We start from the raw sequence: 13,315 nt of genomic DNA, 5'->3' as shown, positions 1-13,315 counted from the left end.
ACAAGTACAGTGTAACGAAATGTAGTTTAGGTCTAACCAGAAGTAAAATTAGCAAGTGCAGATATACAGTGTGAATAAATACAGAATACAATATTAGGAAAATACTATACAATGGGCATGTACTATGAAAAAAAAAACTTTACAGAAGGAATGTTCTATGAAAATATGACAGTCGATATGTACTATGAACAATATATACAGAAGGATATATACTGTGAACATTAATGTACAGGTGGTTATGAACAGATAAGAATATAGACTATACAATAGTGCAGTGACTTAAGTGTGCATTAATTATAGACATAGCTATTAAAGTTGCAGTGCAATAGATCAAGGAGGAGCTCTGTGGGCAAAAAACAATCAGATTTTATTCTGTCTTCCCCTTTGAAGTGGTAAAGATGGTATGGTCTGTTTCCACACACTCAATGACACACACACACACACACACACACACACTGAAGATGCCCTGAGACAAACCTGTTCTGTCTGAGAGAAACACAATGAATAGAGAAGTGAAACTCATCTCTTCTTAGGGCTCCTCATTACTGGTGAGTGAAACTATTAATACAAATATATAATATACTGTAAATCTAATTGTATAATGATTAGTGTTAGTTCATTTTTATGTTTGTTCCAAACTTCTGATTTAAAATGAGTATATAGTACAGTACTGTATGTGAATACTGTCCTCCGAATAAAATTACAATGACAGCTGATGCAAACAAGTAAGCAGACCAAAACCACAAGGATATATTACATTAAGTATACATATTACATGTATACATTAAGATTCAGCTATGATGACAGATCAGAACAATTTAGATATTATATAAACATTAATAATGTTATGCAGTGTTTCTTGCGCGTTGTTAAACTGTACATTTATTCTATCCAATAATCATCACTATAGCATGAGAACCAAGCTCTCATGCTCAAAAATGTCTTTAATAATGACGAAACGCACATGCAGTTTTGTTTTGGATAACTCTTATATGATCGTGTGAGGAGCAGAATGAGCGATTCATGGTCTGTAAAATCACATTTGTCTCATCCACACATGTCACGCTCATTTTGATGTCAGTGATGACAAACATCAACGATTCTCATCTCGTCATGATCATGACAAATTCTTATGCAAATTAATTTACTGCAGCTGACAGAATTTTTTAGTAAAGAATGACTGCACCTCCATTTGTAGAAATCAAGAAAGAAAAAAAATATATAATAAATAATAATTTTTGGGTGAACTACTCCTTTAAGCATTCAGATCTTAATATCTTTCTGGAATAATCTCTTTAAATGAAGTCACCACAGAGCAAATAAGTTGATATCTCCTCATGTTTTGGTTTGGTCTCTATCCTCCCGGCAGCGGCCGGTGATCTGGACATGTAGTTATCATGCTCTGCAGAAGAGAACAGGCATATGCGTGCACTTTTGATTCAGCAACATGTGGTTGTTGTGTAATATGTCTAAGTTTGGTATTATGGGTAACAGTCAGCCCACGCCGTTTCATTGCCTTGTTAGACGCTCAGAGTGTCTCTGTGTTTACTGTCTCAGCGGTCACCTTGACAAGACATTGAATCATCTTTAAACCATTCTCTGTCTCCCTCTTTCAGTTTGGTATGCTAGCTATTAATGACCTTTCAGCTATCAGACTACACACAAAAACTGAAATTCTGTCATAACTGTATACATTTCTTTGTTCTGCTGAAAACAAAGGAAAATATTTGGAAGAATGTCAGTAAGCAAACAGATCTCATCCCACATTCACTGCCACAGGGAAGATAATTATGGGAGTCAATGGGGGATGAGATCTGTTTGGTTTCTGACATTCTTCCAAATATCTTCCTTTGTGTCTTCCATTTTTTTAAGTGAGGCTCAAAAATCATATTCAGCCATTAAGGTTTTTATACAAGAGTCACTATGATGCTATGGGTGTAGTGGGCGGTTGCTATTGTGTTGCTGTGTGGTGGTTAAGATGTTCTGAGTGGTCTGAAGTGCATTAAGATCGGTTGTTAGGGGCTCACACCTCAAAAAAGAACCCCACTAATCTTATGTTATCTGATTAATACAAATGTCTGGGTCTTTTAATCAATGTAAGCCTTTAAGATTTGTTTATCTGTTGCTTTGTCTGCCAGACGAGTTAAAAATCACGAGTTATGAAGAATTTATAATAGTCCGCCTCATCTTGCTCAAACACTGCAAGGTCAATGTTTGTATTTTAGGTTGAGGGTTTTTAAAAAACCCTAACCCTCCATATGAGCAATGTTTTGACAACGCACCAGGGTCTTGTGGAACGATTCATCACAATAAAAAAATATATAAATCTTAGAGCTATGCTGATTTTTTATAATATGACATCTCTTTCATTCTATTGGTTGAGTTTCCAACAAATGATGTAATAAAAGATAAATACAGTTTTTTTATTTGTATTTTAACTGTTTAGGAAGCCATAACACATTATGTCCAAGTTATTAAGAGTTTTAGTCCGTCACATTACATTCGATTAGGACACTTTGTTGGGGTTGAAGTCTTTATTTTGAAATTATGTTTTATTTTTCAATGACAAACACATTCCATTTGTATCAATTTACATAAAGGAATGTATGTTTAAAATTCTCCCTACAAACATGAAAATTAAAAGGTGAACATAGAATTTTGAGTTGAAGGAGTCAAATTATTGTTTTGCATATACTGAACAAAATAAGACTAAACGTGTTTCAAACTAAGATTATTTTGTTGACTGGACATTGATTTTAAATTTTTTAACCAAATGTGTCAGAAGTTTTCCCAACTTACTAAAGAGTGTATTCTGAACAAATAGTATTGCAAGAGTTTGAAAGTTCCCGAGATGCATTGCAGCATGTTCAATTCTGTGTTTCTAATTTGTTTTGCTTTTAAAGATTAGTGTTTAAGTTCTTACTGGCTTCATTTATGCTTTAATATATCGTTGTTACTAGTTATCTGTGGAGTTTAGAGTTTTGTTAATGAATGATGGTTTTGATTGGTGCCAAGGTTGAGGTTTAAGTGCATGACCCACCTCCCTGCAGATTTAAATGTACATAACTTGAACTGTTTAAACATTGGTTAGATCAAAGTTGTGGTCTGTCTAAGGCAGAAGACACACACATTTTGTAGTAAAAGACGAATACATTTGTTTGTTAATAAATAACTAATCTTTATTCTCTATTTATGTTCAGCCAACAAAAAATATTTTGTTCAGTTGTTCATTAGGTAAACTTGACTACTTATGACTTAAACATAATTTGTTTCAGTTGGGTGGACTTCTCTGTTGAGTAAACTCAAAATCGTGCTTGTGATAGGTTGCCTTATTATTTTAAGTTGACTCAAGTAATTTTTTTACAGTGTAAAATTTGTTAATGGTTATTTGAATTTCGATTATGTTTAAAATTCTGCTCAAAATATTGTGTTAATATAAAATCGGGAACTTGCATTTGATCAAATTAAGGGTTATACACAATCATATACGTCAGCATATAATCAGTTATCGTGTATTAATCACAAACTGTTTAAGGGTTTTCAGTGGCTCATTCCTTTCCTGAGTCTGTCCATAGAGAGAGAAAGAGCTGTTTTTAATTCACTAAACATCTATCCGGAGATCAATGAGACCCTTTTAATGTATTATACTAGATGAAGCTGTGCTGGTGACAGGCGAGATAGAGTTTGATAAGTGTCTCAAAGATCTCAAAATATCAGCCAATTATCATTGATTATCTGTTTGATAAATCACATGTTATTAGTATTCCTTACAAACCACTTTCTGAATAACCATGATTGAAATCAGTATGAAGGCAGTTCAACTTATACAATAACTGTGCATAATTGACCAGCAAATTCACTGCTAAAATCTGGGTTACTACTGAGTCAATTTAATTCACTTTTATTGTCACGTCCAATGAGTGTATATGAAGTGAAAATCTTGTGTGCATTGCCACAGCAACAGTGGAGCTGAATATACAATGGTTGTTACAACCAAAACAGCTGGATTGCTTTTACCCATTTTTGGGTCAAATATGAATATTTTCTGAATTAGACTCCAACAATATATGCTAGCTTGAAAAGACTAAGTTGACATTTATCCGAAGAAAGACCATTTCTGTGTAAATGAACAGTTAAAAGCTACTTTACTTTTCCCCACCCGCATGAAGATAATGAGGCGGTTGTCATGGAAGCAGAAGGAGGGGTTGGGTCACATGCTGTAATACTCTATTAATAGAGACACAGTCATCAAAGATCTTTTAATGAATCACATTAACATAACATGATTGTGAAAGCCTGAATAACTTACACTTTGTTAAAGTAGTTACACACTGATACATAGATCAGCATTACTCATGTCTCCGTGTTGCCGAATTTAGGTATTTATTTAGGTATTTATTTAAATATAAGTCTTCACTTCTCCAGGCCTTGGGAAGTCTTAAACATCGTTTGAACACCATAAAGACACAATGTTACGTTGTTGTAAAATAATAAAAATACACTGTGCTATGCTCACTAATTGGACAAATTATTTTGTCATTTTCTGTATGCTAACATCCCTGAATTGACCTCAAACCCATGTGAGTGATATTAATGAACAAAATGTACATAGGAAAGAGTTTGTTTAATGTTGGTTTGCTCGTAATATTACATAATCTTCTGTTACTATAGTAAGTACATGTGAAAAGTGTTCCAGCATTTTACCTTTGCAGGGTTTGATATAAAACCAGATCCTTTATGTTTCAGTTCAGTTTGTTGTTAAGACCTTTTCTCTTCATGGATTTGGTCTTTGAGTGAGCGTGTATATCAATGACTGCGCTCTCCATTCAAGAGCCCTGTTTGCTCCAATAGACTGAACATTTTTAAGAACCATCCCTTTCTTACTTTTTATAATCTAAAGGACCTTTTCCACCACAGTTTCACTTCTGTGAAGCAGAAAAGTTATTTGGATGTTAAAGCTCCTTTATGGAACCGTTCATCCAGAAGTGATACTTTTGCATATACGGTAACATCAGGGTTGTGTGTGACACAGAGGATGTCTGAGACACGGTCAGGAGTGTAAAGAGTTTAGATGTAAGAGCAGCGGGCGGAGGGTTAATAAGAAGATCCAGACAGGATGCCAGGAAAGAACAGGATGATCAAATTGTTTGTCTAGCAGAGGTTTTTTTTACCCATTACCATAGAAACACCACTGTTGCGATGGTCGAGTGAAAAATGCATTTCGTCCCTTGAGATTAGAGCAAACACAGAATCAGAAAGTAACATCCAAAATTGAACACATAACATTATACGTTATTCTCAATACATCATTATTCACGTGTGTGTTAGGATCTACAAGTGAGTATTTTTAAGATCAGCACTGTTTTATTTCTTCTCTCTCTCTCAGGGCAGGGGTGAGATGACGGAGGTGGAGCCGGTGCTGGACTTTGCGTCGTCAGGTCGGTCGGGTCGACGTAATGCTCTTCCTGACATCCTGGGCTCTCCGGCAGGTGTCAGCCCCTGCGACCTGCCGCTCAAACTCGCTGAGCTCTCCCTCACGGGTCTGGGAGGTTCACTAACACATGCACAACCCCAAAACACACTTGCATAATGAGTTAGACTGTCATGTGTTGAACTCCGTCTCTGTTTCTGCAGATGGTCCTGGAGGGCCTCAGTCTCCATCTTCACAGGACGTCCCGTCATCTGCAGACGCTAGAGAACTGATGACTCCTCATCCCTCGACACACTCTGAGAACACACATACTGTCCAGTCCCCTGTCTCTCACTTGATATGGACACACATGTGTTAAGTGTGTGTGTATACAGAAAAAATGTATGCGTCTATAAATAAAAGGGACGGGCAAGACAGTTCAGCTGTTGACTGATAGAGGCCGATTCCTTCTATCATCTTTACAAACTTCTGAAGGAGTCTTGTGTGCATGAGCTCATATACAGTATGTGATATGTTTATTGACAGTAAGCAGTGTAAGCGCGTGTCATCCGCAGATATGCTGCTGGGGAATCTGGCACCGTCAGTAGTGTTGCTAACACAGTCTGAAAAACACACAGCTTTCAATGTCACCTTCTGCCTCTCAGCAGCTTGAGATGGACGTCTGCTCACAGCTATTATAACATTAGTGAGACAACAGCTTCAGAAATGACAGACGTGGAGATCTGGATACGAGACTGAGCTCGCTGGGACGATCTGCAATCCAAAGTCTAAAGATGCAACTCGTTTTTGTAAAAAGTGTAAAATTAGGTTGGGATGTTCGGCATTTGCGGGTTAATAATTTCATATATTATCGATTTTGCTGTTTTTTGTTAATTCTTCACAGTAAATGTTAAAAATGACTGTTAAAGATGTTGTCAATAACATTGAATTCTGCCAATTTATGCAGAAGAATTAATGTTCAGCTAGTGATTCATTCAGGAAACAACCTGTTTTTTTCAAACCCTTTAGTGAATTTTGTGTGATGTGCTTTTAAAGAATGATTGGCTGAGAATGAAGGGTATTTATCCATTCATAAAACTCTCTTTTATTAAACGTAGTCATTATTGTGACCTGTCTGTACTTCTTCTAACGTGAAGAAAAATATTGTCAAATACATTGAGCGCACATTACAGTAACCGAGCAGGTAAAATGCTTTAAACCCATAGTGTCAACTTATCTGTTACAGTTTGAAAAGCTAAAGTGACTCAGTTTAGATGGATTCATAGTTCAAGGGTTCTTTGAACTTCACACTTAAAAGCGCTGGTTTGTTTTTAACCCACTTGAAATGGACAAACCTGTCCATATGAGACCCAAGCATTAGTTGATATGACCCATCATTTTTTCATTGTGTAAAACATCTGTCACTTTGCATTTTATTAAATCAGTGTATAGCCTATTTTTTAAATCACAAGCACTTAATAAATACATTGTGTAAATGACACTATCCGAATGGGTGTGTGAAATTAAAATGTGTCTTTTATTTACAGTAATAAAGTCTGTTCAAAACATAATGTTTTGGAATATTCCACTTGACTTTTCATTTCCAAAAGATTAGGAAGGTTTGCTTTGGGAAGTGAATGTGATGTCTGAGAACTCATAGAACCGGAGAACTGATAACTTTAAAATTGACTATTAAAGGAGGGATGCAACTGTGTTTCATGCATTCTGAATTCTTTACGATGTTGAAAATGTGGCTTCTCATTCTTAAAGGGGTCATATTGGATGTCTCATACTAACACTATTGTGTGTATTTGGTGAAATACAGTGTGTTTGCGCCGTTTACATTGAAAAAACACAATAGTTTTCACATACCGTGCCTTACTGTTGCTCCTTTGTGATTGGCCGAATATCTCAAGCATGTGGCGGAAATGTAACGCCCATTACCATTCAAATTTATTTAAAAAACAGTACTGAGTGAATTCAAGCCTGAATGTGATCCAGAAAATGCATTTGACCAAGCGGATTAATAAATTTTGCCAGCAGAGCGTAACAGATCGGTAAGGTTTTATTCTTAAAAACTATTAGGTTTAACAATTAGCTAACTATAGCTAACTCCTTGAGCTGCCTTTGACGCTGTGTCTCTCGACGCAACACGATAAAGTCAATGAAATACATTATAACGAGGCATTTGTTGCATCCAGTGGGGACATAGTAACTGAACATTTTAACTTTTCTGGTGTTACATCACGCAGGAGAGAACAGCCAGAGGATACGAGGCTAAATCCAGCTCCAGATGGATTCAGCCTCGTGAATATAAAACCATTTCTGCTTTTGTGATCAAAGGAGCGACAAAAAGTTTACGTTTGAATAGTCCGTAGAAAATTCTTAAAACCGTATTTAAAGATGAAATGAAATGTCAAGTGAAACCTAACTAAGTTTTTTTTTTTTATCAAAACACACAGCGTCTCCAAGACATGGTGGGAGCAAGAAAAAAAAAAACCCCAGAGGCAATAGACACGACTTTTTTCTTTGCGTATACATTTTGGGCGGTGCTCTTCAACTCTTCTCACGAACTGATGAATGTAGGGGCGTGTCAAAACGAGGCGTTTAAGGCAGATTTGGATGAGCCTCTTGTTTTAAATAGAACACCTCCTTTGGTTAGAGAGCTTATTTTTTGCAATTTTACGTGTCTAATATATGCATGAAAAACACACCAAAGATACAGGAAAACACAAAATCGCATCATATGACTCTTTTAACTTGTCAACTTGTCAAAAATCGAGATGGGCATATGACTTAGTATTTCTGTTCTGGATACACTCCCCCAGTGTTTGTATATTGTAGGTTTCAGAAAGTTTTTTTCGAACATGAAAATCCACTTTGTAACAACTTTTCTTAGTCCCTTATTGGTACGCACATGCTTTAGTTCCGCCTAGCCCTCCACCCAACCACAACTTCATGCAATATTATTTGCTTTGTATTCATTTAAAGTTTGTTTGGTAAACTAAAGTAAACTATGACATTGACTTACATGCAGACAAGTGATTGATAGGGCATTCAGAACACACCAATCCCTTGTGTATTCCTGAAATTTTGAAAACCAATGTGTTTTCAATCACTCACATTAAAGCAATGCTAGATTGATTTTCTTTCGGATCACTACCTTTTATCAGCTCTATAACATTTATTCAGAATTCTTCAGCAAATATTCAGAATCAGCTGTGGTGTTTTGTAAGATAAACTGCTGTTCAAGAGATATTGTGAATGAACCATCAACAGAAAGAGTTTCCTCCTCCCAGCCTCACTTGATTTTGACGGTCCTCTTGAAGGAACTCTGCAACTACATGCTAACGCTGATTTCAGTATTAGGAGATTGTTACTGTAGGTTAAGGTCAGGGTTTAGGACAGGTTCAGCAGAATAGAAAGGATGTCTTTAGAGGACAGCAGATATTACACAAACAGTCTACTAACATCTACTCATCAAAGTTAGTAGGTGCAACTTTCCTTACAGTCAGCATCAAAACAAAAAGGGACCCAAATCTCTAGTGTGTCTCTTAGTGTGTTAAATGCATTATATGGATATTAAAATACACGGCAAACGTATCAGAAAACTCAACATTTATTCTGCTTGAGGTTCTTAGATCATCTGCCAACAGTGACTCACACACACACACACACACACATGTATGTTTTCTTATCTCTGTGGGGACAGTCCATAGGCGTAATGAGTTGTATACTGTACAAGCTGTAGATTTTATCCCCTAACCCAAACCTAAAGATCGTAGAAAACATTTTGGGGACCATGGGGACCTCAATTTTGGTCCTCACAGTGACAAGAGTCCCCATCAGTTGGTGTGCATTCAGGTTTAGGTCCCCACTAACATATAAAAACCAAGTCCACAGACACACACACACACGTTTGATATCTGACCAACAGAAATGAGTCACGGACAGTACAAGCATTGCCTGCTTTGTTTGACTGTTAAAAATAGACTATTATATTTTTCAATTGTGTTTGTATTTTATGATAATGCCACTGTCTTTGGAGCGGATCTGACCTGCATTTCACTGCTGGTTGTACATTCTATAACCGTGTATGTGAAAAATAAAACCTCCAATCTTGAGGTTTGTAACATGTCATGGCTCGCCATCAACGTCAAATCTTAATATTGAAAATGATCTCCTTTGTCCAATAAAAGGTGAAAGACACTCCTCAGAACATTCTCTGGCATCATGCTGGCGGGATAATTGAGCTTTTGCACAAACTGGTGGATCTCACGACACATCAGAGAAGCAACACGTCACCTTAAAAATAATCTGCCCGTTTTATTTGTCAACTATTGTTTTGTGAAGAAAAAACACTATGACAGCAATAAATTACCATCAGAAACTTAAAAACACCTTTTATGAAAACGAACCATTCTTGTACCCACAAATTTACAATTATCCAACTGTACCGTAAGCATATTATAACCACGTATAATATTCTTTTTATATATAAAAAAACTATAGAAATGGCATCCGATATTCATGTCTAACTTTAACTATAATAAAATATAAAGACGATCTATTAACGTTGCCCTCTACGCAAGGTTTAACAAAGATGGATATAAAACGAGTCAACGTGGTGTTGTTTTGCAATACATTACCCAGAAGCGCGCGCGGGTCTGTGACGCCAGCCAATAAAAGCCGAGAACGTGACGTGCGTTATTCATTCGATCCTTTTATCCGCGAACTGAACTAGCGCGCGGCGATCATCGGATCTCTACTTTTTGTTGTAAGGTGGGTTTGCGTGTAATGTTGTGTTTAACGTGTAATGTTGTGTTTAACGTGTAATGTTGTGTTTAACGTGTAATGTTGTGTTTAACGTGTAATGTTGTGTTTAACGTGAAGTTATAGACTCTGTTGTTCGAGATGTGTGATGGATTTTCTGTACGCAGGTGTTGTGGAACTTTATTGTGTGCGTGTCATTGTTTATGGGGTTTATGTTTATTGTTATTAAAGCGCAGTTGTCGCGTTACGTTTTCACCTTTTCGGTGCATCTGCTCGAGTTCACTATTACGGTGAATAACAGACTTTTATCTGTTTGTCGTGACTAGTTAAAGAGATTAATCGTGTCAGAGTCCCATTGATAGTGTGCAGAAATAGTTTGGAAAAATCGTGTTAATCTCTTGAAACGTTGTTTTTAATGACGTAAACTTTGCTCGCGTTTGACATGTTTCCATTCGTTATGTAACGTAAGTGTTGTTCACGAATGTAAGTTAACGTTACGTTAATGCGTCTGTTGTTAGCGAGACGTTGACTAAAATATGTACATTGTCTGAATGCTTGAGTAGATTCTACTTATTGATCTTATTTCAGTGAGTGTGGATTGTTGTTGTGATCGTGAAGTGTAGATAACATCAGATGTAGTCCGAGCACGGCGGTTCTGTGCACGAGGCAGTTTCTGACTCACTTTGTTTTTGCATCTAAACCAACAGCGATGTTTTGATTGTAACAAAAGCGTCAAGACGCAGATTCGGATTGAAATGACATCGGGTTCATTTCATCCGAATCAAATGTTTTGCACATGGATATCGTATGTTTGATTTCAGGCGTGCACGCGACGTTTAGTGTTTGAAGAATACGCGCCTGTTTTTTGTTTGGTTACCCGCGAACCTCTAAACCTTCGCGCCAAATTAAGAACATGTCAACACAGGTGCGCGCGCACACAGATGTGTGCTGTACTGCATGTGGGGTTGCGTAACGTCAGATCCGGTCCGGCTTTACTTTTGTGTTTGCTACCTTATGCCTCAATTTGATTCTTGCTAGGGCTTCATGTGTTTCTTTGGTTCCCTTGTTTTTAAAGTGTTTTTTTCTTTCAGACATACTGACCCAGTAGTCTTCTGTGCCAATGGCTGCTTTAGATGGTAAGAAAGCATTCTGTGTTTGTGCAAAATCAAGTTAATAACGTTTGATGTCAGAGATAAACGGCGAAATCTCTCATTTTCAGATATCCTGGTTAAGGAGCTGGACAAGCGGGCCTCAGGTCAAGCGTTTGAGGTCATCCTTTCCAATCCCGCCCCGGATGCCAAGATCGAGTTCCCTCTTGCTTCTCCTAAGAAGAAGGATCTTTCCCTGGAGGAGATCAAGAGGAAACTAGAGGCTGCAGAGGAGAGACGCAAGGTGCATCCCTTCATCTTTTTCACAAGCATATGTCTGCCTGTAACTTCAATCCTTTGAGTCACAGATAATAACTAGTCTGACAGTCATTTTGTATAGGAAGATGATGCTGATTTACAGGTTTTCTTGTTCCCAGCATGCATTGCAGCCTGAATAAATGATGTGGTCCGTGTAAAGCAATTGTTATACTGGCATGTGGTCATATTTAGATCTCAGGTTTGTGGGTTAAGTGTGCGTGTTAAACTGATGCATTTCTTTGACTTGCAAGGTGATGGAGTGTTACCTTAAAAAAAACTAGTTCATTAAGTAACTTGTTGTAATTTAATTTATAAATTGCATTAACAAGACAATTTTACTTGTGCTGTCTTGCATTTCTATTTTAATAAGGCATTGCATGTTTTCTTTCTCTAATTTGCAAAAAGACATGAAATAATTTGAGACGCACACGGATGTCAGAATAATAAAGATTTGATCATCACTGGAATAATTATAATCATCAGCTTTTCACATCGCTAAACGGATAACTGACAAAAACATTAGCACAAATCAAGCTGGTGAAACCTTATGATTACCGCTTAACATTTCCCATCCTGCAATGCATACTGGGTTCCGTCTTGTTACTCTCGTAAATTCTTCTTCGCATTGTTGTAATCAATGTGAGGTAACGCATATCTGAATCCTTTTCTGTAGATAATTCACTTAAAGTTCTGTGAGGAATGGTATTTTGTTTTGTCTATTGATGTAACGCTAAAGATATCCGTTTCACCTCCAGTCTCATGAAGCGGAGGTTCTGAAGCACTTGGCTGAAAAGCGTGAGCACGAGAAGGAGGTGCTTCAGAAAGCTCTGGAAGAAAACAACAATTTCAGTAAGATGGCAGAGGAGAAGCTGAACCAGAAAATGGAGGCAAACAAGGAGAACCGCTCCGCAAGAATGGCAGCAATGAATGAGAAGTTCAAAGAGAAGGTAATTGAGATGGTCCTGTGTCTAAATGTGTTTATTTGATTTTTAGACGGCTAAAACGTCTCCTTTTATTTTTAGGACAAGAAGCTGGAAGAGGTTAGAAAAAATCGGGAAACCAAAGAGGTCAACTGTGACACTGACAACTGATAGTGACGATGACCAGGGGTTCACGTGGGTTTTTTTATATATGCAAAGATGTGTTTTTTTTTTTCCATTGTTGGCCAGTTATATCGTCCCTCACCCCTTTATTGGATTGCTCATGACTTTGCAAAATGATCATCTATTGTCCTGTGCAGCTGTAACTGTTATTAAAGTGTTCATTATCTGTTAGGGAATCATATGTGTGATGCAAGTTTTGTTTGTTGAGCTCTTGCTTTTCTGCTGTAAGCTCTTGACTGTAGTTGAATCAGTCAAAATACTGCCTTTACATGAAAGTAATGCACTTGTCAATAAAAACAAATCTGTTAAAACGCTTAAAGCTTTTTGTGGATTATGCACGTTAAAGGAATCCTGATTTCAATCTGTTGACAGTTACACGCATCACTATTAAAATTTCTCATTTGAGAAAAATAACTTGACTGTGGAAAACACGCCTGATGAAAATTAAACAAGTTTCAGACTCTGTCAGAATGACTATAGTATGGATTGTCTCCCCCTAGTGTACAGGTTATAAATGTGCCACAACAAAAACTTTCATCACTGAACCTTTGGGGCTTTGGGTCAATGTGATTTACTGAATACATAATTATAAATCCTTTATTTCCTGTAAGGTCTCATTCCTG

The 13,315-nt window shown here is 37.1% G+C and overlaps 2 protein-coding genes across 3 annotated transcripts; both read left to right on the top strand.

The window, feature by feature from the left end:
- The first annotated feature begins 450 nt into the window (after window positions 1-450).
- Window positions 451-6,854, top strand: LOC130415914 (cAMP-dependent protein kinase inhibitor beta-like). Of its 2 annotated transcripts, none has more exons than XM_056741918.1 (3): window positions 451-548; window positions 5,387-5,540; window positions 5,635-6,854. In XM_056741918.1, exons 2-3 carry the CDS (start codon window positions 5,399-5,401, stop codon window positions 5,787-5,789), a joined length of 297 nt encoding a protein of 98 aa, XP_056597896.1. In that variant the 5' UTR covers window positions 451-548; window positions 5,387-5,398; the 3' UTR covers window positions 5,790-6,854. The 2 variants fall into 2 exon arrangements, with proteins under 2 accessions (XP_056597896.1, XP_056597897.1); XM_056741919.1 differs by having other exon boundaries at window positions 519-548; window positions 5,392-5,540.
- A 3,239-nt stretch (window positions 6,855-10,093) lies between these two features.
- Window positions 10,094-13,011, top strand: stmn1a (stathmin 1a). The gene is made up of 5 exons (XM_056741293.1): window positions 10,094-10,192; window positions 11,275-11,319; window positions 11,403-11,575; window positions 12,345-12,536; window positions 12,612-13,011. The coding sequence occupies exons 2-5, from the start codon at window positions 11,304-11,306 to the stop codon at window positions 12,678-12,680; spliced, it is 450 nt and encodes a 149-aa protein (XP_056597271.1). The 5' UTR covers window positions 10,094-10,192; window positions 11,275-11,303; the 3' UTR covers window positions 12,681-13,011.
- Window positions 13,012-13,315: the final 304 nt, after the last annotated feature.

The sequence above is a fragment of the Triplophysa dalaica genome, chromosome 25, assembly GCF_015846415.1.
Source record: "Triplophysa dalaica isolate WHDGS20190420 chromosome 25, ASM1584641v1, whole genome shotgun sequence".
NCBI lineage: Eukaryota > Metazoa > Chordata > Actinopteri > Cypriniformes > Nemacheilidae > Triplophysa > Triplophysa dalaica.
This window is presented reverse-complemented; position numbering and strand designations above follow the sequence as displayed.